We start from the raw sequence: 27,904 nt of genomic DNA, 5'->3' as shown, positions 1-27,904 counted from the left end.
GGTGTCTTCTATATCCAAACCAACAGGAAAAATCGAAAATCCCGAAAAAAATACCACCTACGTCATGTAGTTGGGCATACCCTATATGCTTTGGGTTAAAGCCTTCCGAAAATTTCGTTATTTTTGCGATAGGACGCACCCTCTGATGGATTTACCGTACACTAACTATCTGTGGCAGGGTACTTTCGATGCGAACGAACAACGAACAGAAAGGATTTCACGAGGGAAATGAAATCGACGGGCTTCGCGTGGCATGCGGTATGAACGAAGAAATCGGTATTGCAATTTGCAGCGGAGACGACCATTCGCTCCCGCAGGCTTTCTTTAGAAATCTTGCCACCCCCTTCTGCGAGCTGCCTATCAATTAGCGGACCATTACGATGACAGGCAACCATCGTCTTTCGGCAACGTGCACATTGTCAGCCTTCTATTTTATAATAGTATACGACTAGCGTCCCTGATGATGTAGATTTGCACTCGCGTGCCTTCATCGCTCGAAAGATGCAAATCGGTGGCACACTTTTGTCTTACTCCGACACCGCCGCACTTTTAATTCCGCTAACTGGTTTCTAAGTTTCTATACAGATATTTCGTCGTTTTGTCCGCTTTGATACGAAGAAAGTAGCACTTTCGATAACAGATACGCTTCGTCTCACAAATACATATGTATAATAATACATATCTTGGGCTAAAGTGCAGGACTATTTAGGTAAATCGAATAAGCCATTCTCTCGAGTGGAAATACCGAGTGGAAAACTTTGTGTTATTTCACCAATTTTTCACTTTCTCTCGATCGACTTTCTTTCGATGCTTTTTTTATCCTTCTTTGGATCTTAAAATTAAAACACACACAGTGGACATTTATGAAACTTCATATATATTCTATATTCTATTGATATCTTATTCTTAAACATTTAGGTTATTGTTCTCTCACTAGACTGTGGATCATTATGCAATTATGGCTCATAAAAATGTTGAAAAAATGCTGGAGTATTAAATTCAACAGAATTTAGTACGATTTTGATTTACTATGGATCTAGAAATGCTATTACCAATGTAAATAGAATTTTATATAGTACCACTTTCTTAAAATTTGTCCAGAAAAATTGAAAAGTCCATAAACATCCGCAGTCTACTGTTCACTGTTCACTGTTTACGCGACAACCAACTGTTCTCGAGTCGTATCGATGCGCTTAATTTCGGATTTATAATATTTATGAATTCATCTTATTACACGTTTACAATCTACACAGATTTATTATCATCTCCAACCCAATTGAAACCATGCTCGGCCAGGTCTGTGCGAGGAAAGTAACGAGTATTCGTCAAGTTTGTTCAACTGTTTCTTGGCTCTAACGATTCCGAGCATTATGGAAACCAGGCGTCCCAGATTCCGTAACAATTCTAAACGCAGGAGACCGCGCTCGCGCGATTCAAGATCCGGAGACGTTCAGGAAAAGTGAAATTTAGAAGATCCCGTGAGAACGCGGGAATTTTCTAATCCACACGAGAGCGTATCGCACGGATCACCTGTTAGAAGAGTGAAAATGATCCGTGATAATTGATAAGGAGCAATCTCTGCCGTCAAGGTGATGCAGCATGTGAAAAACCACTCGGAGAATACCGAGCAACAATACAGTTAGCCTCTCGAGAGAGAAAATCTTTTCAGAGAACGTTCACCTTGCTGTCGGTGCATGCAACGGGCAACGGGCAACCCACTTTCCGTAGTGGTACCTACCTTTCCATCGAGCTCGCAAAAATGTGCGCCAGCATCTTCGCAGAGCTTTCATATCGTAGACATGGGATCAAGTGTATTACCACTGGCAAATGCAACTGCAGACCGCCGCGCCGCGATCCGCTGCTCAAAAACTTAACGATTACTACGAGAACGAAGATGACGCTGAATTTGGTTACGATTTGTGACGAATACAAACGGAATATGAAACCGTGACTCTTAACTTGTTCGTTTTGTTATTAGATACTATAGAATAAGTTTCTGCGCGGTTTACCAACACAAATGTCTGCATTATTTCATTTTAATGTTGTACACATTGGTTTCTGATTTGGAAGACACGAAAGACAAGGATCTCGTCTGAATCGAGCAAGTTGTACATCCTTTCCACCATGGTCTTTAGTTTAGTCTGCTAGTCGAAAAAGGAAAAACATGAGCAACAACAACAACAACAACAACAACGACAACATAACGAAATATCTAAACCCCGTAAAAAAGCGGAACGTACTAGAATCTCTCAAACGAATTTCACCAGTTCGAGAATACGCAAACAGTCGATAATTTTCTTTCGTTCGTTACCCAAAAATTAGTTTCGATTGAACGACTCGCGCGCAGCGGAACGTTTCATAATGCATTCCCTCCCAACGAAACAGGAAAAACGAACATAATGTTGGATCGGCTGGTTAGAAATTCATTTATCGTGCATACACAGCGAATTTATTCATTCGTTTATACTACTCGGATATTTATGCATTTATATGTAGTATTCGTAAGGTCACATCTTGTATTTAGTAAGAATTATGCTCTTTCAGAAATGATTATTATTTTCTATCCGATCCTTTTTTTAGTTTCTTTAAAGCACACAAAACTTTTAAGTTGAAAGTTTGAGTTTCTTAGAATTTCTATAATTTCTAATGTGTAAGCAGAAAATACTATGTATCATTAACTGTTGACACAATAACACATCATTTCTGTCACAATTGTCATAATTGTACAGTAACGTAAAGACATTTCTGTGGAAAATGATTAAATAAATGTATTCGTTCGTACGTACACTTGTTGAAATCAAAATCCTACAACTGCAAATCCATCATTTTGATACCGAAATTCAATTTCTTAAAAACGTTTAAAGAAAAAAAAAGAAAAAAAATGTTTTTAATGCAACACGAGGCTACGTGCAAAATTCGAGCCCAATCCGATTTGACCGATTCGCTCGGAACTTTAGCCGGTTTTCATGTATAAAACACGTTCTCGAGAGAAAATCGATCGGAAAAATATTCTCGGTGTAAAAGAAATCCCAACAAAAACATTCTGTAAACAGGAGCCAAGTTCTTATGGCCGTAAAAAGTTGTGAGATCAAACAGAATACGGCCAAGTTCGTTAGCTTAGAAAAATAAAAATGAAAATTAGTTAAAAAGAACGCTATTTAATTTTTAAAGAGTCACATGGAGGGCTAAATAATTAAAACTTGGCCGTTACTTTTTAAACCAATGGTCCTAAAACGTGTTAGGTAGCGGCCAAGTTTGAATAATTTAGCCCTCCATGTGACTCTTTAAAAATTAAATAGCGTTCTTTTTAACTAATTTTCATTTTTATTTTTCTAAGCTAACGAACTTGGCCGTATTCTGTTTGATCTCACAACTTTTTACGGCCATAAGAACTTGGCTCCTGTTTACAGAATGTTTTTGTTGGGATTTCATCCATTTTTGTTGAAATTTCATCAATCATCAAGTAGGTATCAAAGATTAACACTCTGCCGGCGAATTAGAAACCAACTTTACCTAAATTTTTTTTGTTATAATTTTAGTGTCATTTTCTACCTTATTGTAATCTACCAGTTTGAGCTTTTTGCCACTACCTCGAATGGCGCTATACGAACGTTTGGAGAGAGCAGATGATTCTTTCCGGAATTTACACGGTTCCTTATGGGAAAAGCGGCATATTTCATTTTCTCCATACATAACCTATTTCGTTTTTTTTTAAATACAACCCCTTTAAGGTGTAAAATTTCAAACTTTGATAATTATTCCTTTGAGTGTTTGTTATGGTGAACCTATGTACCAAATTTCAAGCTTGTAGGTCAATGGAAAGTACCCAAAAGGTTTTGATGATCTGTCAGTCAGTCAGTCAGTCAGTCAGTCAGTCAGTGACAAATTTAGCGATTTTTGAGGTCCTATATCTCGGAATCTACTAATGTTGGAAGATTAATGTTTTGTCAATATTGAGACATGATAGCATTTAACAAGTGTACGAAATTACTTCTCTCCATTTGCCTCCAGTGTCGAGTTATAAGCCTCTAAAAAACGGCTAAGTTGTTTCGTGTAAAAGGAGGTAGTGCAAGAGCTTGGCTGGTGCACTACCGTGCACCTAGATAGCTATAGTCGGTGTTAATAGTCACCGTTTGCACGATTATTCGGAAGAAATCAGATTTTCTACGTGTACGTTATTTTACTCTGATTTATCTGCGCGATACATATGTATTTCAATTGGAAGGACGAACTTCTTTTTTATGGTTTACATCGCCTCGATATTAATCGGTGTTTCGCGATCTCGCAATGCTAGAATTGAATCTCCAGGATAAAAGAGCAGCGTGAGTGTGACACAGTTATCTAATTTAGTTTTCCGGCCAGCTTCCAAGAGGTCAGCTTTGCGAAAATATATACCTACTGTTTATTTTCTTTCATTCGCCGTTTCTGTTTCTGTTGTTTGACGCATCAACTACCGGAAGCCTATTTTAATAAGTTTATCAGAAATAAATAGAAGGTTAAAAATATTATTTCGAGTACTAGTTTGAAAAGAAGTTATTAGAGTATGTCCTCCAGAATGATACCAATATATTGGTTCACGATTGAGACTGTTATTGCTACTGAAAATTTATTAAAGAGTTTCTACATGTGCATCCTCGATATTTTGAATAACTGTTGTGATAAATAGCAGTTGGTAATTGTGATTGATCAAGAATTGAAACGCGAGGGACGCAAAAATTTATTCATTTAAATAAGGCAACGAAGAAAATGTATTTCAAATGAATACATTTTTATTACTTGAAGTCTATAAAAATAGCACGTATCTGGTATAACATTTACGCGCAGAAGAGGGGTTAGTTTCAACAATGCAAATTACTACCTACTACTAAATACCTAGATATGTACCCACTATCCACTAAAAATGATTACCTACGTACATGCATGTAGTCTTTGTACCTCGCAGTTAACGCGAACAATATTTGTTTTGCATAACAATCGCGGAAATCTAGTCGTAAGTCTGTGATCTCTTCACTGTGGGTTTTGGTGGATTGTTTTCAATTAATATTGTAGCTTAGAATTTGAATGTCTTGAACGGTGAAAGGTCTATCGGAAAGACGTACAACGTCGTTAGACGACAATAATTACCAGTCGTAAATTGAGAAAATTATTTGCGAACGGTACTTTTGCCAATATATCACCATCCCCCCGTAAGCATTACAAATCATTTATTGGAAACCAAAAAAATAAGGATTACAGATAGGATTACAGGTACCCCATATGTATACCAGAAAAACGTTGAAAACAAGCAAAGCCAAGATCCGTTGACGAGGCAATTTTAGAAATTTCAAGAGACAGAACATCGATATCGATGAAAATTAATAGAATTCATTAAGAAATATTTCACGGAAATATCGCAAGTTGTGTTGGTCCGATATTTCGAAAATAATTTATACACATGGAAAATTTGCAAAACTATTCTCACCTTCGGTAGATAAAGCGTGGAGAAAATTTAGCGAAAACAGAGTTCGTATGAAACTCATTTATTAAAAGTCGATTAGTAGTGGCCTTTCATGGAAACTTACATCGCGGTTAATCTCTTACAGACAAGGATCTACACGAGCTCTTCTGGCAAGCTTTCACTTGTAAGAGAGAAAAAATGTGCAGATGCTCATCCTTCGCGAGCCTTTTAACTTTTAACTGTTAACTGTCGGCGGACGATTATCGGCTATCAAGTATACATTTTTTTTCGTCGAAATACAGTGGCGAACAAAAGAAAGTTTGAATAGTAATCCATACGATAACTACCACAATGTTCGCGTTTGGAATTATATTTCAAAACAGCAATGAATTTTTATAAATATCGCGTCATCTTATAAAATTATGAAAGCGAAAAAACTACAAGAAAGAATTGTAGTAGGCTTGATAATAATTCTTTTCTTGCCCCGTAGCACTCTTGAAACAACAAGGTTCGAAAGCATTTTTGAGCATTTAGAAATGCTTTCTTCGACTTGACACACAGAGTGTCGGATGCTATGAGCCGTGTGCTATATGCTACGTGCTATGTGCCAATGTTTAATTTTATTTCAGTTGGCAAAATAAAGAATAAAATGGCCGTTTTAGAAATAAATTGTCCTCTAGAGCAAATAAAGGACGTATGATGGTCTCACCGTAATTACAGAGAAACTGGCAGTGGCGACAAGCAATTGTCACCTGCTCGAAGTGCATTGGCCATGATGAAATTCTGAATCTCGTATTTCCTCTTGTCATTTTCAAGACTTCCCTACACGCGCCGATCACACAAATAACACGACTATAAGACGATTTCCGGTTCGCTTAAGGCTGTCGATAGAAAGTAAGATCGGCTTACGCGCAACTTGAATGGCAGTCTAACGAGTTTCGTTTGTGTTTGCCGCGCGATATACAATACTAATGGCAATGGTGAAAATGAAAATCGATCGGTCGTTTAATGAAAAAACAATGGGGTTTAGTAGTAGTAGTAGTAGTAGTAGTAGTAGTAGTAGTAGTAGTAGTAGTAGTCCACAGGTTAAGTTGTTCCACAACGTGGAATTTTCAGCGCGAGGACTCGCGCATGGAAATTTTCTGCTAATTGTGAGATTCGATTAAATCAACGCGATCGTCGTCCTTGTCCCACTGTATCACTCGTACTGTAACACGTGCAGTACTGTTTATCACGCGTTAGCAACTATCACCTCTATTTCGATCCGCAACCTCGAGGAACGACGATGAACAAGAGTGCGAAGTGGCGAACAAATAAATGAAAATTCGAGGCATAATGCGAGACTCGCATATTTACTTCATTTTATTTTATTTAAAAAGAAAAAAACATTTTGATTTTGCATAAAAATCCACTGTGTATAACCGCTAACGATAAACTGCGCGAGCTAAAATTTTAACAGCTTCGTCAACCATTTTGTTGATCAACCATTTAACAAAACAGTGCCACGTATCCTAAATGGCAAAAAGAAAGACGGTGGATTTCCTGTTTCGCGTTTAGATCGTGAATAGAGGAACGTAACTCTGGTTACGTAATTGACTGTGGTGTGGTTCTCCTTGAACGCAGCTCCTAGCACGGCCACGTACCGGCTTCTTTCTGTTTCATTTTCTACGTTTCATTCTACATCAACCCGTGTCTACCTGTGTCCAAGTGTCTACCTGTGCGCGCCGCGCCGTTCTTCTTCACTTGGCCGCTCCGCCGCGGAATTAATTGTCATTCGCTTCCTATTGATAAGTGGTTGTATTTCCTTTGTATACAAAGGACGGCGTTTCTTGATCGTCCGCAACTTACGACCCAGAAGCGCGTGCGAAATGTCAAGTCTACACCGGTGGACAAAATGATAAATTTTCAACATCGTTCATGAAGGACATAGCTTATGTTGCATATTTCTTTCAACAACAACAACAACGACATATTATTAAATGCAGAAGATCCCCATCAATAACAAGTTATTGGTAATGTTTATCTGTTATCGATTGCAACTGCAACTTCTTCCATGTAAACGAAACATTAAATGGTAATTTTTAAAAAATTCGTTTGTTTCAAAAATTGTTGAAATTATCGTGAATCCACTTGACAAATGATTATTGTAGAGCAATGGACACAAAGTGCAGATCAAAATTGTAGCCACCTCTTGCATAATGAATTCGTGAATGTAGAATACTATGTGTATGTGTATGTATGTATGTACTATGTACTATGTATATGTATTGCCGTAAGCGCTCTGTTCAGGTGATTTCAATGCTTGGTAGAGAACACTATATGACACATATAGTCAGAGTCGTTTCAAATAATAATACTTATCATAGATTTGCTCGCATTAATATTCGAATGCCCGTTAAAACAGAATAACTTTTTTTTTCAAACTGGACCTGACTTCTTTTAGCAGTTAGATGCTTAAAGTAAAAAAATAAGGCAGTTTTCAAAACTTTCTCATTTTGTTGTTATACGTATGCAGACTCCCGGATCTGTATGCAAAAAAATAAAACATTGAGCATCTGCTCTACTGCATTGCGCGACATAGGAGCAAAATATAAATGTATATTTTTCTCGAATAATTTAAATGTGGTGAAAATATAATACAATATATGTATATTATAATAATACCCTTTAAAACTTGTAATCTTTCCACCGATTTAAATTTCACACGTAACAATTCTTCCGGTTCTCTATTTATAGATACGAGTACAAACTGCCATCTTCCGAGGTCTCGCTTCTCAAGAAACATTATCCGCTGTTCCGTAATATTACCGGAAGCTATTCATAACTCCAGGAACGCCAGTTCGGTATTTGAGATAACCATTAGGAACCATTAGGATACCAAAATCTTGAATGGTTTCCAATAATAGAATAAAAAATTAGCTTGACGACACAGAGAAAGAAAGTTTTTGCCTGGTTTTTCACGCTTCTCCAAGGCCCATGAAAATGAGTTTGTGTTAATGAGAATGTATTAGGCATAAAAAGTCAGAAATTTAGAAAGCGTGGAGCTATTTACGATCGGGGCAGTGCATTCTTGTCCAGCTTTGCGAGAAAAGAGAGAGGCGCGAATTCGAATTGGGCACGCAAATTCTAGCTTATTTCTTACCTTACGGTGCATAAAATTGCTCTTGTTTTTGCAAGAAAGTCTGCAGAATTTCATAGAATCTCTCTGTTCGCTGTGTCGCGTACAGGCAGCATGCGTAAACAGTAAACACTTGAGCCTGATATTGTTACCATGTCTCTACTATTTTTTTTTAAGATATATGTATTATAGATTTATTATTGTCCAAATTGAAACTGTGAGTCCGTGAAAGATGTAATAAACATCGTCTCCATACATATATATTTACTTTAAGCATTAGAACAATCGAATAAAATCTGATAATACGTAAGACTGTGAGCGGACGCGGACGCATCCTTAATTGATTTCTTAAACGATCCCCTTTCTCCCCTAACGTTTTAGCTTCGCGGTATATTGCGATTTCTCAGGAGACTATAGCGCTTTGCCCACAACCGTCATCTGGTAGACGATGTAATATTGGAACACGGATTGAAACACGGCAAGTTATCCGAAGCCGGGTCTATATCTACAAGTATATGTACACGGTCCGAGGATCATATCCAGTTTTAGCATGGAACAGAACCTATGCCCATATTTAATATTTAGCGGGGTACATATATGTATAGGTTCTGTTCCATGCTAAAACTCGGTATGATCTATCTCTGTCTACACTCTACCCTCTACACTAGTCTACACTGAGAAATGTGGAGGCACAAAACCCCGAACGCGAGCACTCTCGTATCCTCCGTGGTGCTGAGAACGTTACGACCTCCACGAGAACGGACCCTCCATGGCAATGCCATCGCAATAGTTTAGTTCGGTAACAGCCGAATCGTGTGTAGTCATAGTCAACTTGTCGATAAAGCAACTCCTGCGGCACGAAACGGGCTTTGAAAAAGTGTGCGATAAATCATGGTAAATCTCGGTAGTTGATTATTACAGGTAATATCACAGAGGTGAATACCGCAAAGATGGGCGTGACCACAGACCGAGCACGTTCCTTTCTTTCGATCGAGTGCCGTGAGAAGCGACTTTTCAATGCTGTCTCATCATAAACTGAGCGAGCACGTTTCGAGGCTAGCATTTCAATTCGTGGCAACAAAATTAATCGTAGGTAATACGAATATATATATGTATATATATATATATATATTATAGGTGTATATCGGAAAACATTATTCACTTTCGAACTCGTCCATTAACTACGCCGACATGTATTTTTCTATTGTTAAAAATCGCTTAGCAACAAAACAAATGGGATCACACTTTCTCGATTAGCTTTCACTTTCGTTTTTAAGTGCAGCTCTTTTCGTGCCTCTCTTTATCGCATTGCACGCGATAAAGCATGCTCGTTTAACTCGTACATACATACAATCAACCGTTATCGAAATGTGTGATATTTAAATAACTATCATCAACATCGCGCGCGTATTCGTTATCATATTTATTGTATAAATAAACATACTACTTGTTTGTATTTCTACTTATTGCATTTCGAAAGCATCAAATAAAATTGATATTTTGAATATTGAATTTGTGTTATAGGTACGTAATAAATATTTCGACTTATTTTATATCGTTTATTCGTTTCTATGTATTATATTATTTCATACAGGTAGTATTGGTATAAAACACAGCGCATATCCATTCATCGTGTACCGTACCCTCGGAACTAGTATGCAGATAAGATAAAATACATGCTCTTTGAGTTCTATCAAAAAAACATATAACACACAGACACTGTATCACACTAACAAAAAGCCAATAATACTTTCCACTTAAAAAAAATGTTGGGGCCCCCGTTTCTTCCCTAAAAGATTACACCAACAAATGTAATGTGTACATACTCGAATAAAATATTAACCCTCCTTTTCTACCAGTATAATTTAAAATAATAGAGAATTGATTCGATATCTTCATTAGACTCGGAGAAAACAGCTTCTAACCACTTTATCCGGTACACCCTGTATATAATTATTATGCATAGATTTGAATAAAATCGTGCCAGTGCGCGCGAACAGTGTACCTAGTACCGTTAGTAGTAATCTTTAGATTAAACGAATACATTCTGAATACTTGTGTGATTTTACATGACTTTGAAATTGATCGCTAATTCGACCAACTTCTACAAAATGTGTTCTTTCCAGTTTCGATAGTTTACAATCATTTTGCACGCGGTGGGTAGGTTTCTTCGTTCAGCGTGTCAACGTTAATCATATTAGCGCGATTACCATGGCGCGCCGCGCCGTGCCATGCCATGCCGTGGCGTTTCGCTTCCTCACTTTCGATCGTAAAGTCGAACAGCATCGCGTTCGACTGGAAACAATCTTCAGGTACCAATCGATCGATCAACGATACTTTCAACGCGGCGAGGTTTTTACAATTCGCTGAATTTAAGGTGAAAATTTCGAAATTTCGAAATCTCGAAAGCTGGCACCGTGCCGAACGAGTGAAACGCAAGTACATATATGTAGTTTACAACAACAAACAAAGTATCATTAGAATACGAATTGTTCTGGAATCGTATCGGTGATACAGTTCGTGTGCCTATATCTACATATACCTAAACTTGTATCAGGCTCATTGTCAGTCTAATACAGTTGGAACTTAATTTTCAAGTAGAAATAGCATTACGTCAAGAATATGAAGCACTTACCTGGACAAGCGCTTCAGGCTGCAAATGCTTCAGGAATTCGGCTTGCTGATAATTAACAGACGATTGCTGCTGCTGCTGCTGCTGTTGAAGTCTCAATTCTGCTTGCATCGCGGCTATCGATTCGGGAGTGCACGATGCACGAGCTTGCACCCAAGAAGCGGCGAGAATGAAGCTTCCTAGGATTATGGTCATCGTTACCAAAGTGGCAGCCGCGATTCTCGCGATTTGAACTGCCGTACTCTTTGGCCTCATGTATGCCTGAAAATTAACCGAGAAAAAATTCGTTAATGCGAAGCTTTCCATGCATTTTTACGTTGTTACCGTAGCCGCGCGACAAAGGGTTGTTACCATTATTGATCGATACCATTATCGATGTCTTGAACTACAAATTCCAAATTATAAATATTAACTTTACTAATTCTTTATGCGTTTATACAACAAAAGTCCAAGTCTAATAAAATCTAATAAAATTCCGCAGTCTGTGAATGACTATATTCTTTTTTTCATTTCCGAAACCCCCATCATATACACATGTTGTGTTTTATACTGTAATATGTATTATACTTTTTGCTTCACAATTCTAATCTTCGGTTCAGAAAAATTCAGTTAAATGAATTTTAATTTTATGAGTATATGTGTATGTTATACACACACACCTATGTATAATATTATACAATGATTTAACTTGATCAAATTCAATGTTTCTCACACTAAGATCATTTTATGTATACTAAATACTTAATTTTGTACTCGTTTAAGACAGTCGTTAACAGTTCTCTGGTTTCTTTCGAATATGAAATGTCCTACTGGGTTGCATGTTATGGAATACTGTGCCGAAGCGAAGAAGCAATTTCATGTTAATCGCACGCTACCTACAATAACGAACACTCACACGCACAGTCGGTGAATACAACAATGAAATACGTGCAAAAATCATTACGCGATAATGTATTCGATGGGATGTATGCGCGCAGAATGCAGTCACACACATGTATGGGATTTCATGCTGGCTAGCCAACCGAGTCGAGGTCTTTTGTCGTTTCACGCTCTCCTTTCGCAGTCTCGCAGCATTCCTACTTCGCAGAATAAAGCTAATTGCGGGAAAAAGTGAAAAAATCTTTTTTATTCGAGTCTCTCTCTCTCTCTCTCTCTCTCTCTCTCTCTCTCTCTCTCTCTACTCTATACTCTATACACACGTTTTTTTTCTTTGCCATCGTGTAAACGTAAACGGTACATTACAAGTAAATTGGGGGTATAGCCGGATACGATGGTGAAGAGTGCCCCCATACTCCAAACCAAATTGATTTTTGGTCACATCATTCGATAGGGGTTTCACAGAAAACCCTTTGTGGCAAGTGTCTCGAGTCGGTACCCCTACGACGTATTTCTTCCGTTCTGCTGAATAGAAAATTACCGAAAAATTCATTAACGTTCTCCCTAATAGCTAATAGCACACACACACGACAGTGAATTATTTCAGAATTTTTGGTTGCAAACCGATTTTTAAAAAATTTCAGAAGCATACAATTTGCCAATTTTATATTCATGTTTTCAGAGTACATACCACTTTTATATTATTATTTTATATTTACTAGTTGTGTCTCGTCGTGATTATTAAAAAAAATTGGGAATTTCCAAAAATTCGCAAATAATATACATACAATATATTACGGTAAATGTGATTTTAATCCGGTGATTATGGATAATAACCGGTTATTATATACCATATAATCACCACTGGTAATTATGCGTAATAACCGGTTACTATTCATAATTACCAATTTATTACATTTACACACACCGTAACATATATAATAATAATATCTGAATCAGTTCCGTAGAGAGGAATACATATATCGTTCAACAAGAAACTACAAACAATGAATGCAAATTGTAAACTTCGTTCAGAATTCTGCATGTATATATTTACATTTAGTAACCATATATGTATGTATATAAAAACTTTTTATCATTTATAATGAAGCATTCTAAAAAATCAGATTAAAGTACATGTGAGCACAATAAAATTGAAACGAGTACGTTAACCGATCGTAGAATCTAAATTTAATCACCCTGTACTTTTTTCAAGGTCCCCGCAGATCAGGTATCATTACTAAATTTCACCGAGTCACTAATCTCGCTAACTTCAAGTTTTTGTAAATTCAACTGGCCCAGTTTAAACATAAAAATTCAAAATTATAATTCTAGTTATTTATCTAGTATACATTTATGATGTACTACATATAATGGAGTTTTCTCCGAAACCAAGTTTCGAAGATGAAAAATTTCCAAGCTCGACGCGACACGTTTCCGCGTTGTTCGATCGAACTAAAATTTTCCACAGATTATTTTCTTAAGCCTAGCGTCATAATCCTAGGGGATGTCCCGAAAAAATTGGAAAATTTGCTCTTCGCCAAGATCCAACCTACTCGACAGTCCGATGGCCCGATAACAACAATGGGATTCGCGGACATTGCGGTTCCTCGTTAAATTCTATTTTTCGAAAGTTTCTGTCGGCAGTGTGTGCACGTAGGTGTAAAAGTCCTTTGGTTTCGAGTGCCTGGCAACAGTGCCTGGGCGCCTGTGTTTACTTTTGTCTGGCAGATCGAGCAGCATAAAGGCAGCCTCGGATGGCCTACTATCTCCTCGAGAGGCCTCTCACCTTACTTACAGTCGTCCATCCACATCGAGGTCATTACAAATACGTGCAAGTACAGTCTCCGTCACAAGCATTTACCCCCTTTTCAATTAATCAATTAATTCACGAGAGGCACCCGTAACGAAATCTCTGCCTCCTCCTCCTTCTTCTTCTTTTCGATGAGAACACTTTAACCCATGAACGCGTTTGCGATGGAAATTATTTTTCAGACGCGCGCATTTATTATTGCCTGAAACGCGAACAAGTAACGGTAAAATAGAGCGCGCCATCTCAAATCGGTGATAAAAAAGTCAAAGGTCTAATGTTTATTATAGTAAATTCAATTGCCGATCAAGGAAAAGACGAGCCAGGTGACTCACTGTCGGTAAAAGGAACTGTACGGGACTTGGTTTTTTGTTCGTATAGATGCCTGTAGCAGCTAATTAAAATGGAGGAAGAGTATTAGAAAGGCTGTGTCGACTTCCGCGAACCATATGCCTTACTCTTGCTCTGTGTGTACAAAATTCAGAATAATAAGCAGAGATATTCCGTGATTGTTATAGTAATTATTTCGTGCGTTGTACAATAAGGAATGCTTGTATTTAGTGTCATCAAAGTAACACATCTCATCTAGAGTGCTCGTTTCATTTTACCGATCAAGTCTCTGTTAAATCCATGTATGGTCCGCACAGTGAGGGGAACGATTAATTTATTATTATCGATGGATATTATTGGTATTATTATCATATCTTTACATTGTTGTATCGTTTAACCAAAATTCATACATAGTGTTAATCATTGAACGGTACTTGTTCTCGTTTACGTACCCACAAAATCTACATGTAAGAATTACTAAACTAACTAATTACAAGTATATACCATACATACAGATCAGTGTTTGTGAGGGGGGGGGGAGGGAAGGGGACAATCCGATTGTTAAGCAATTCAACACAATTTCAACAATTTAGCGATTTTTTCCTAGAACCTATCTCATTTAACCCTTATAGTTGTACATAAACCATTTTGAACACCAATTTGCAATATTGAAACTCCAAAAAGATGACAGGCATGAAAAAAGAATGGAAAAATGACAAACACGATATGTGTGTGTTCCTTCACGCATGGTGTGCTTTGTAGTAAATATAGTTTAGAAAACTATATGCTGTGATGCATTTTCAACAAAAATTTCCATAATTAGTGTGATTTGCACTTTAAAATGTTAAGAATGGATATTATGTGAAAGAGAGAATAATCCCTAATGACTGATGACAATTCTTATTATAACACGGCACGGTTTAAGTAAAAGTATAAATTTATGCAAAATAGTACTTCACGACCTACTTGAATCGATTCGAAATACGTTTCCGTTTGTAAAGCTTTGTTTGTAACATATTCGTTCTTTGCAACATTAAATACAAGAGTAATACGACACCACATCTATGATTCACTGTAACACGGAATGAACTTGGTTGGGCAATTTCCTAAACCCTTATAAAACCATTATTCGAATAATAAACATAGGTATAAAGGAAATTATCACGTTACATAATGCCGCAGGAAATTCAAGTTTCAATTACTTCAATTACTTGCTATTTAAATAATGGTAGGATGGTCGCATGATGAAATGATTACTGCAATATATACATACGAGTATGTACATATGTACATAGGTACGCCCCCCCCCCCCGTGTGTTCAGAACTTGGACACGACGCGACGCGACAGTCGGCTGTATGCGAACGAAGCATTAAACTCTCCAAACACGTTCGATATAACCGGTCGATATTACGCTATTTCAAAACCAATTGTTTATTGTGAATCTCGTGCACACCTTTTTTATGAATGAATTCTACGAATGAAATAATACATTGCACAAAGTCGCCGGTATGAGTGCATACATAACACAATTTTTATATCACTGGATTGCAAGTATACATATCTACACCTATACATTTATGGAATTTTCAATATAAAGAAAATTTAAAATTTAAAACATAAAATATAAATATAATTTTTGGAAAATCTTCTTTGCACATCATTTCATAAACCAATACTTCTAATTGATTATAAAAAATCAGGTCGTTTGGTACAATGATGAAAAAGTTATTTTGTTTTTAAGGACGTTCGAATACTTTTTCGTTACCCACTCTACATATGTCTCTTATAAACTTGATAAATGTCATGTAAAGAAAATGTGGTTGGTAATGACGTTGTTGTTAACGCGACCTTAATAAATAAATAAATAAATCAAAGATTGCTACCTCGCGATTACGAAAAGAAATTTATTTTTAGACTTTTCCGAGGTTTTGACCGTTTGGTATTTCTACTATCTACTCGTTGTCAGTATTGTGATGAACGAAAAAATCTATCCCGTTGAATTTGCAGTCATATCAGAAAGGAGAAACGAGGAGGAGTTATCGAAATAAGCGACAAGAAAGTGTTCGACGTCCGCGGAAGGTTAAACTTCCAACTGGCACGTAGAAAGTTTCCGGTTTTCATATTAAACAAACGAATGAAAAAAGCGTGGCCGACGTTGAAAATGAAACCTCGTCTGCATAATTTTCTCGCGTCACGCTCGCAAAATACGAAAGTTCAATTGACCAGAGAAACAGAATAAAATAACCAAGTGATCGTCTCCCTGCCCATATTCGGATCATAAATTTCAAGTAGCAAAAAAATATCAAAGAATACCTTGTATCCATATTGATACGCAAGAATATTAATCCTGGTTTATTGATAAAATACTAATGTCAAGTACAGGTACTTTTAAATTTTTTAGAATCTTCTGTCCCTCCGTCGCGTCGCGTCGGATCAACAGGACACTACCTCTTGCGCGAATACGTCTTGATAAGTGGAAAGCACAACGCAACACATATTCCAAAATCGTGTCGGCGAACGGGAAGAAGTTATTCCGCGACCACGGTCAAAATAGTACTGCGGTTGTCACCTCGGTTTTTCGTGAATGGTTAAGGGTGGATTTATGGGTGGGGATATGTAGCTGTTTTAATTGAACGGGTGTGTGTGTGTGTGTGTGTGTGTGTGTGTGTCGGAAGGGCTTTAGGTTGAAAAGTGGGGAAAATTGTCACAGAAATTCCTTTGATATTGTCTTCGGTTGTCAATAATGAGATTTATGAGGGTAGTCCGCTCGCCGCGCCGCTTCGATGGGTCCGTCGCACGCACGTCTTGACCATCTGTTGGGGTTGAAGATTCGCATGCGTCTTTTGCTTGCTACAACGTCCCTTATAACTCTATCGCCTAATTCGCTAACTAATTCGGTGACATTTTATAATACAGGATTAATATACTCATAACAATCGATATGAGGTATTCTTTCATATTTTGCAACTTGAAATTTATGATCCAAATGGGCAGGGATACGATCACTTGGTACGGGCCTAACGACGAATGTCCCTTTCGTTTGCTCGAGGCACGCACACTACGTATTACATATTCTGTCTCATCGACACGATCGGGTGGACTGTAGTAAGTATGTATGTATGTAGTAGGCTTTTGTCTATACGTATAACTTTAACAGCTTATATCTCGGTAACTATTTGGTTGCGACACATGTGGCTTCTCTTAAACGTTTTCTTTTCTGGATGAGTAGAAGGTGTTGATGTAAAAAAACAACTTTACCAACAATTTTCTTTGTTATAAACAATTTTGCGGCAAGTTTCTCTCGTTACATAAAGTTTCTATGGAAAACATTGTAGTAATTTGCGTTAAGAAACGACGCGTGTTTCTGTTTAAAACGACAATGCTTCTTTTCCCGACAGATTGCTCTTTTTATTTCTGTCGGTCGGTTTCAAATCGATCAAAGTGGATAAACAGGCACCGCACGAGAGTACGTACCTACCTATATATGTGCAATTAAACTTGTTCAGAAACTTTCACGGAAGTACGTCGCACGGATTTCCGCGCTCTTTTGTAAAAAGAGTCTCACTCGACTGACGCTCTCGATTCGAAGCGTTTCAGATCATGGCAAAATTTTATCATGAAATGAATATTATTGTTGCTCCATTGTGACCGGAAATATTTTCATCTATTTAGACAGAAACACTTGACTCTAGAAAATGAATAATATTTATAGTAAAAATCTAAACAAGAGAATCTGACAAGAGGATTTTTTAAACGGATAGAGACCTCCAGGAATCTTCCACACTTGGATCTCAAAGTGTGGGACCTGAAAGAACTGGTTTTGGACTTTAGTGTGGCCCATGTTGTAGCTATTCACGCACACAAAAGTATCTCTTCTGAAAAACAACGCGTAAGTTTGGCTCTATGTATGTATGTATATGAACCCACATTTCATATGCAACAACTTCAAATGCAATGGAAATAATTGTTATTAAAAAGCTTAACCAAGAAATTTTATTTGTAAAAGACGCATTTTTTAGTACAAAATGAACGCTCTATTTTTCTTACAAAATGTTTTATATGCAATGACATTTTACAAAATTTTATAGGTTGAACATCTCATATCTAGCAACCTGATATAGGTGAATATGTAGTATTATACACCGAAAATGATCATTATTTTGAGATTTCTACTCATCCGAGGAAACTATAATTTACAACTCATTTGACCACTAAATTACTGATCCTTGAAAAATTTTCGATATTTGACAATTTTGCAAAAAAGAATAGTATAGTATTATACGTACAACGCGATAAACCTGAGCTCGTTTTGAAGCTCGAGACCTCTTGTACTTTCACATGCCATGGTTCATAATCTTACAAGATGTTTTTATCCAATATGACTATTCTATTTAGATCAAAGTTCTGTAAAAACGTATATTTGAATCTACGATTCTTTTCGGTCTTTTTATGGAACGGAAACGAAGGATATGTATGTTTGGTAATATTATACGTGGTATACTACGTTAAAGTTGAATGGTATGTACACCTTCTGTAGAAGAATTTTGAAGGTGTCGCGAGAGGAAAGGGAAGCTGCAATCTTGAAATCTACAGTAGATTCAACCACGACAAATTTTCTAACGTTTTTGTAGACCTTTGTAATATTTTCGAGTGAAATCATGTGCGATCAGTATATGTCCTCTGTTATAACGTAACGTTAAATGTGTCCAACTTTGTTGCTATACTATTGTTTTTTTAACAAAATGATCACGGTGCGAAGATCGATATCGGGAAGTCGATGTTTCTACGGTGCATCTATTTGGACGAGATAGGACCGAGAAACGAGTTATTAAAACTGTAAGAAAAATTGTTCTGTACGGGCAAAGAGTAGCCAACAAGTGGTAAGTCGAATAAAGTCGAGTAAAGAATATTATGTATATCGTACGCGACATATGTCACGATTTTGAAAATAATGCACGAAAATTGTGAAATTTTGCAGCGTTCATAGGAGAGATTATCTCTCTGAGAGGAATGGAATCGCTTCGGCCGATTAATTCGGCGATGCGACGACGACGACAGCCTTCTCGCAGAGTGCATGCTAACGGAAATTTCTCGTCCGTGGACGCGTCCGAATGCTCACCGGTGGTGGTTCTGCGGAAGAGTACACCTCGCTGGGAGCGTAATTGCTGTGAGGCTGAGCCATCTTTTCGGAGACGACGGCGACGGTCGCCAGGGAATCCGGTTGCTCCTTGTCCATGTTGCTGAGGTACCTCGTCGGCACTGAACAGGTCGAGTCTCCTTTGAACGACGACGGCTCCTCGGAGAAACGAAAAATCCTCGGTGAATATATTCTGGGAACACTCGATGTCGATCGCTCGACGAATCGACGAGCAGTGAGCGCTCGGTACCGTCTGACACCGCTAGCTTAAGGTTACCCCCACCGCTTATCAAGCTGGTGAACCTTCTGGTACACCTTTCCGATGGGTACGTCTTCTGGTACCAAGGTGTACCTCATCGTGCTCTCGATGTCGGACTTTCTAAACACCGTGCCGCCGCGCCGCGCCGTCGACTGGGCACTCGTCTGTCTCTGTGTGCGTGGGTGAGACTGAAATCCGTGTATCCGAGGAACCACGTGTGAGGCGAGGAACCAGCCATCAACGCTCCTACACAGCGTTTTGTAATGTTTCTCTCTCGTTCCCCGACGCGCGACATCCTTGTCTTCTGTTTCGCCGGGCTTCTTCCATTTTGTGTGTGTGTGTGTGTGCCTTGCGAAATTCCCTCCTCCAGAACACAGCCAACTCCGGACTCCGGAATACGATGCTTGTCACTTTATATTCTATGTACATACATGGTATATGGGAGAACAGCTGTTGTCACTTGTGCACCCCTTTTGTGCGCGATCTTGTGTTTTTAAATCTATACGAAAATATTCGTCGTTTTCGCAAAGCCATTTTTCAAATCTAGATTACTCGAGCCACCTTATTTACCGTATATCCTTTATCTCTCTGTTCTTAAGAAGCGAATATCACACTCTGGCACACAAAGACAGCACACTGCACAGTGATTAAGATCTACACGATGATATTCTTTTATGTATATGTAGGGTACATTTAACGCTACAACGACCAATTGTTAAGACGAAACGCTATTTCAAAATATTTGTTGATTTATCGCTATCTTAGAAAAAGAATATATGTCTTTGAAAATACATATTATGTAGTGGTAATCTTCCAGCGGTAGACCCTTCTTTTATTTCTTCCCACAACTATTCATCTTCGGAACTTGAAGGCACACAAATTCAAAATATTTTCCAATTCACTTTCCGAGGACTCCTAAACATTTTCTTTGTCTATAATCTCGTTATCACTATGTATTATCGCTATAAAGTTATCGATATCGGAGCATTCCATTGGTATATTACACATATTGTTCACTTTTCTGCAAGAATGCAGAGATTGTCAATTCAGTTTTAAAAAAAGAATTAGGTCGTATTCAAACGGCTATGGTATACAAAATATACCATTGCGTGAAACATCATTGATTTATACTTGTAGGATACTTTTCCACTTTGAGAAGTACCAGTCAAAATGATCGGTATTCTTTCATTATCGCTGCACAAGTCATCGCATACTATACGTATGTATATCATTGCTTGTGACTGATATTTTCCATGAAAGATTTTGGTGCGTCTTCTTTACATTCAATAACAACGATGGTTCTGGTGGGTGATGATATACATATACATACATATAATTTCTGAATACTTTTAAACGCAACCAGGCGCAACCTGGCATCAAGAGTAGGGTCTCGCAGATCCCCTGCGAATTACTGCTGCATCCTTATGGACGATCAGCATTTATGTTATCTAGGTGCACGGTAGTGCACCAGCCAAGTTCTTGCACTACCTCCTTTTACACGAAACAACTTAGCCGTTTTTTAGAGGCTTATAACTCGACACTGGAGGCAGATGGAGAGAAGTAATTTCGTACACTTGTTAAATGCTATCATGTCTCAATATTGACAAAACATTAATCTTCCAACATTAGTAAGTTCCGAGATATAGGGGACCTCAAAAATCGCTAAAGGGCATAGCCGGATAAGATAGTCAAAAATGCCCTTGAGCCGAATTTTATCGACGATGTGCCATTCGATAGAGCACCAAGAAAAAGCATACTGTGCAAAATTTCAACCCTGTATCTCGATCGGGAGGGTAGTTATGGGGTAAAAACGAAAAATCAGTTTTTGGCCTATTTTCCCTAGTTAATGACGTTTAAAAATTCTGAAAAAAATCTGACACATGTCAAAAACCCAAATACATACTTTGCAATTGGTTTCAGATTTTTAAAATGGAAATCCTGCTTGTAAAAAATCAAAAACCTCAAAAAAATCGAAAAAATGCAGATTTCACATGGAAGTTTTAGAGTGACAACATTTATATTTTTACAGTAGCAGTATATTGTTATAAGTATTGTTCATGAATTTTTTCAGATTTTTTGGTTTGGTGCGCCGTTGTCAAAAAAAATAAAAACAGATTTTTTCGGCGTTTTTTCCGCGAAGAACTAAGCTAACCTTAAAATTATTACGTACTTTTTATTCTGTAAGTCTATCAGGCTCTGATAAACCTTGAGCATTCTACAGAAGTAATTAAAAAATGAAATCAACTTAATTAATATTTCTACAGTATGAACATTACATCTAGAAATATCAATCACGTTTAATTAAAATTAAATAGCGTTCTTTTTAACTAATTTTCATTTTTATTTTTCTAAGCTAACGAACTTGGCCGTATTCTGTTTGATCTCACAACTTTTTACGGCCATAAGAACTTGGCTCCTGTTTACAGAATGTTTTTGTTGGGATTACAATAACACCCCCACGACTCTTTCTCAATGAAAGTAATGCTTATTGAGCATATGTTCAATAACTATATACATATGTAGTTATTCACGAGGAACATAGAATGCATAATATGTATTGTATTATATGTACAACTGTTAACAGCAAATTAAATGATGTAAAAATATAAAAAATTATTTTTACATTCATACTTCCTTCTTCCTCCTTCTTTTTATTTAAAATTTAAATAACCGCTTGTACCAGAGTCACGGGAATCTTTACCATTCACCTTAGCTCCTGATTCTTGATTCCCACTCTCGCATTACTTCCATGTGTATCTTGTATTTCGATTGCACGTTACTTGTATCGCCTAAGAATAACATCAAGACTGTAGAATAAAATTATAGTACGGTGTTAAAATGAATGAAAGGTTTATTCATTTGAATTGTAATAAATCAAATGATTATTTGTTACTGTACTCGCAGGATTTATTTAAATCGTTTATTTAATGCTTAGATACGTTTCCGTACGCATGTATACTTCGAATTCTAATCCGCAGTAATGGGTACGCGCGCAGTAATCATTAATTTATTAATCATTTATGCACAGTTTTTCATTCATGACTCACTTGTTTTATACGCTTTTGTACAGACAGCTGCTGCGTCGCGCGTCGGGCAATCGAGTTCTTAAACAATCAACATTTTCATACGAATTCTTTTGAATATCCATAGAGAAAGTAGACTGAGGTTCGTTCGAAGAGCTAATTAAAATGAAAAACATAAACATTCCGTGTTTACGATTGAAATCCATAAGATCGAATTGGCGCGGAGGAATCTGATGCATTTCAATTGATTTATGCAAGAGAGCTGTCAGTGCCGTTAGAAAATTAGAAACCGGAGATTTCTCTTTGCGAATACTGTAATTTGATTATTTAATTAAACAATTACAGCGGATTACATTCTTTTGTGTAGAAAAAAAGTTAGATAGAAATCAATGTACAGGAGTGACTCCTACTACATAATATGTATATCCGGGCACTCTTAAAAGGAACACTCTTGAAAATTTGATTTTCTAAAAATTCTAAAGTTCTAACATATCATTTCTATTTCATGTTTCATATACTCGTGTTTTTTTTTTATAAATGCATAATATAAACGGTGTAGTTATCGCATACGTCAATGATCATTTATTTTGAATTGTAAATAGAAAGAATAAGCAACACATACCTAGGTGTGTATGTACGAGTTTTCTTTTTAAAAATATGTGTTTCGCGGTATGAAATTATTCAAATGACATTTCAGTGAGCGAGTACACTACATATGTATACTTTGAAAAAGGCAAACCAAAGAAAACTGGGTTTTTAACACACAAGCGAGGAATGGACAGAGATGCGTAAAGCGCATAATCGCATTCGCTTAGAATCTTTTCATCTTCTTCGTGTACATAACGTATCGTAAGTGGCTGCTTGTGTCACTGCTCGTATATGTAGATGCTTGCTTTCTCTAACAGTGCCGTATCTATGAGGTTTCTCCATACATATACAATGTAGAATGTAGAGAACACAGAGAACCCAAACCCCTGTTGACGAACTGTTCACGAAGTGGTACAAAAGAGGGAATAGAAAAATTATATTTTCTGTCCATTGTCACGTCCGGTGGTTCAGCCATCGATAATTATAATTAATCATAATCATGTATAATGTATAATATATTATTTCTGAATTTCTTTTTATATACTTATATCATTACTCTAATAATGTTATATGTAAAATTAAATATTAAATATAAATTCAAAGCTAAGGTGGAATCTGGTGAGATTGTACTCTACTCTCAGCAAAGGTCGGGAAACGAAAAAAGTTCACCCCAGGGAACAGAGGCGCGCCCAAGGGAGCAATTACCTTATAGAGCGCCAATCCATAATGAAGATCGGTGCCGATCTACACCGAACACCGAAGATGACACCGACAGAAGTAACAACAGTCAAGAAGAACAAAGAACGACTCTCCAGGTACGAGTCATTCGAAAGAAGTCAAGATCAAAGAGTCGAAGATGAAGGAAGAAGATTAATCAACCTAGAAGGGTTGTCAATATACAATTAGATTCGAGCAAAAATACTCCCACTATAATGATCACTTCTGACCAGATCTTCAAGGAATAACTACGCTTTTAGTGGACTCAGGTTCGGAAGTCAACCTCATCAAGGAATTCATGGTCCCGATAAACCGAGGTCCTGGCCACCCTAGGGACGGCATCGATCAGGATAGCAGGTCATCAAGTATTATTCCATGTTGTTAGCAGCCGCGAGTATCGATAGATCAAAACGGAATCGTAGGATCCTTATAAGAATTCTTACAAAATCATCAAGCAAATGTTGACTATTCCGCGAAACACGTAAAATGGGGAAGTACGTATATACCATTTTTCGAAAAACAGCAGGTTCCACTGTTCCACAAAGAGAACGTCAATTCCACTAATAGTAAATATAATCAATCCGCCTGAAATACAGCAGGGTTGTATTCCTCGAATTCCTGAAGAAAAAGGAATATTTATCGGAGAAACCGTGGTCAGCAACGTTAAAGGGAGAGCGCGTACAAAGAGTTACGAACGCGACATTGAAAGACCATTACGTCCTTGACGTACCTATCGCGAAACTCGAGCCGTTCGAAGAGATTACTACTGATCAATCAGACCGCCGTAGATACTCGTCAAGTAGCAATGGCAAGCTGCTGTTGTGTTGTATACCCGATACCTAATAACTTACAAGTTATTAGAACTAGATAGGACTATAATGCAACGTCATACTTTCGACAACGCATCCTTCCTCCCATTCCCTTCCACATTCTCCTCTCCAAAATAGGTTATATGTATACATATACGTATAGAGCTGCCGAAACAGCAGTATCAGATTTTGGTTCTCTTGCGAATTCGAGACTAGGAGAGTCACTGTTTGAACCTTACTACGCTACTGTGTAGACCTTTGTTAAATAAAACTTCTTTACGATTTATAAAAAGTGTTGTGCTCGCGATTTTGTGAACACGAAATCCAACAGTTGCAATCGACTCGAGATTATGTTGGACCTATTAAGACTTGATCATCTCAATGAAGAAGTAAAAAAAAATATTTTGAAATTAATTGAACAAAATCTCTGTTGTACGAGCGAAAAGGGGGCGATTCCACATAAAAAAATAAGTCGAAAATATAAAATAAAATTTTTTTTCATGCGAGGCTTTGTTTTCGAGAAAATCGACTTTGAATTTAAAAATAAAAGAAAATGAAAATAAAGCCAGAATCACCCTATTTTCGCTTGTACCATCAGTTACCGAACACCCTGTATGCACATATACAATGCATATGGTTTTATTTAAAAAATCAAAGTTGTGTGACTTTCGTAAAGTCCAAGACGCGTCCACATGGAAAAAAAACGAATGATACCATTATGTGAACCATCTCTTGAAACCACTTAATCTCCATTCCAACATTTTTCGCTACGAATAATAATTACGACGTAGGATCAAGGTGACGTAATATCTAACGAACAACCCTGTATTGTACTCGTGACTAGTCGTGACTCGTATATTGTCTTTTCGTCAGGATCGATCCTGCCCCAGGTCCCGCTACCTCTAGAGGCGACTCCCAACAGAACTATCTGGAGTAAGAAAAAAATGTACTATCCAATGATATCACGAGATGTACAGGGTGTTTCCTACTTTTCTGGCAAGATTGTACGAGTATGATCTACAAGTGAAAATACGAAAAAAGTATTGTATGAAGTTTGTTTATAAACGATGTCAAGTTTGTATCAATGCGGAAGGTGGTAATTTTGAAACGATGATTTAAAAATTTTTAACGATCCTCGTACGTTAAGAAATACAATCTCGTAAGTACAGGCAAAGTAAAAAACACAATTGACCTTCCGTATTGTTCAGCTTTAAATCTGCTGTTCCGCAGAACTTCGTATAACATTTTTTGTCTTATTCTCACTTGTAGATCAGAAAAGTAGGAAACACCCTGTATATCAACGTAAGAAGACTATATAAACTAGTACTGTGGTCGATAGCAATATCTGTCAGTTGCTTACAATCTTATAAGGCTGGTCTCGTCGTTCGAGTATCAACGCACGCGGCGATAATTAGTAAGTTGATTGAATTTCTTTTACTCGTACAGAACTTTGGTGATGGAAAAATGTTGAAAATTGCTCGAGGCTCGAGACTTTTCTGGACAATCGAGTAGTTCCCAGATATTTATTCCTAAATATTATCAATCCATTAACAATAATAAACGGTACTAACTAGTATTAGTCTCCTGTGAACCTGCAACCATGTACCGAACTACGTAAATAGTAGGTGTACAAAGTTAGCTGTTGTTATAAGCTAAATGATGACTTGCGCCCCAAAACGACTTTGCTTTTTGACACAGAATTCATCGGTTTGTCCCACTGTGCGCCGATGGAAACACGGATGCTTTGTAGATTTGCCGTTAAAAAATTATGAAACGTCTTATCGATATAATCAGTGTCTATAAATTTCATCATAATCCCAAGTATCGAAGGTATACTGATAATACTTGTTGATAGCGATACACTATTTCGACGTGTCTCGTTTATTCGGTTAAACCCGACATTTTTCACATAAAGCAACAGTGAAAATAATTAATTTCTTGATTTCTATCAATTAATTAATATAATTAATAGCTAATCAAAATATATGAGGATGATAAATATAAAATAAAATAAATGTTTGTATTGCTTTCCTACTCTTTTTACACTGAATAAAGGATAGCAAGCACATTTCTTCTTTCTTATGTACGCAGATTATAATGTGCATACTGCATACTCTGCATACGTATACTTACCTTTGTTTTGTATTTATCGAAGGTACAAAGCAGAATACAAGAATGTCCTTGAAAGATAAGCTAGCAGGACTCATGTCAATGAAATCATCATCATTCGGTAAGTTTCTTGTATACATATACGTATGCTTCCATAGATATAAAATATATCCCCATTCAAAGGTGATAACAAAACATAATAAGTGCGTATCAAAAGTTTAGACGAACCCTATTATTTTAACAAGAGAGAGGACGTAAATACAGCTTGTCAAATGTAGCTGTACGGGTGACTAAATTCAGGGGGATGCGCAGAAGAAAACAAAGACCGCACTCGACGAGAGAAGGATGCAACATTTTTTTTGAACGGTAAAGTACACACCTCGTCAAAAGTGCGCACTGTCCATTATTCCTTACAGCAGTAAACATACAAAACAACTGTTTATAGTTTATATGTTTGTGTGAATACACTTGTGTGTCACTATACTTTTTAACTGAACTGTCGCAACGTGAATCGTTTGACAGGTGTTTGACGTATCGTTGTGAAGTTCCGCCGATTTACCACTGCGCAGCGGGGTCGTTTCCCCTTGCGGGGGACATTCGGCCGCACAGCTACATTTGACAAGCTGTACCCTCTGATGAATCTTCGATTGAGTTTTTTTTATCGTATGTTTAGAATACTTTGAAAAATTATGTGATTACTACTAAAACTATTCCATATACTATATGTATACAATGGCACTGCAGGCGAGAAGTTTTACCGAAAATATGAAAAAGGACCGTATCAGAAGTTTAGACGCAGTTCCATTGCTTGTAGTTCGTACCTTGGTGACTACGGAGAAAACTGCCACCATTATTCGGTCTTTTTCAAAATCCGTCAACTTGTTCAACTTTCCCATTGTCGCGGTACCAAATAATAGAGCACAGTAACACAATAGTATCGATAACACTCGTAGGTAATAGTAATAGTACAATAACACAGCACTAAACGAGGAACTTTTTACTTTTACCGATTGATCGTATTTTATTTACTTCTCTTCTTCCGCTTTTCTTTTCAAACC

The 27,904-nt window shown here is 37.2% G+C and overlaps 1 protein-coding gene across 3 annotated transcripts in view; it reads right to left on the bottom strand.

The window, feature by feature from the left end:
* The window catches only part of LOC143217699 (uncharacterized), a 30,936-nt gene extending 10,727 nt beyond the window's left edge, over positions 1-20,209 (bottom strand). Inside the window, exons 1-2 of one of the 3 annotated variants that reach the window (XM_076442239.1) lie at positions 19,324-20,209; positions 11,191-11,448 (exon numbers count right to left, since the gene is read on the bottom strand). In XM_076442239.1, the coding sequence (XP_076298354.1) occupies positions 11,191-11,448; positions 19,324-19,440 (375 nt within the window). In that variant the 5' untranslated portion in view covers positions 19,441-20,209. Of the gene's footprint in view, positions 1-11,190; positions 11,449-12,429; positions 12,493-19,323 lie in introns of those variants that run through there. The other 2 variants (XM_076442237.1, XM_076442238.1) reach the window with 2 other exon arrangements.
* Positions 20,210-27,904: the final 7,695 nt, after the last annotated feature.

This window comes from Lasioglossum baleicum, chromosome 17 (genome assembly GCF_051020765.1).
Source record: "Lasioglossum baleicum chromosome 17, iyLasBale1, whole genome shotgun sequence".
Lineage (NCBI taxonomy): Eukaryota > Metazoa > Arthropoda > Insecta > Hymenoptera > Halictidae > Lasioglossum > Lasioglossum baleicum.
The sequence above is the reverse complement of the archived record's forward strand: the minus strand, read 5'-3'. Positions and strand labels throughout refer to the sequence as shown.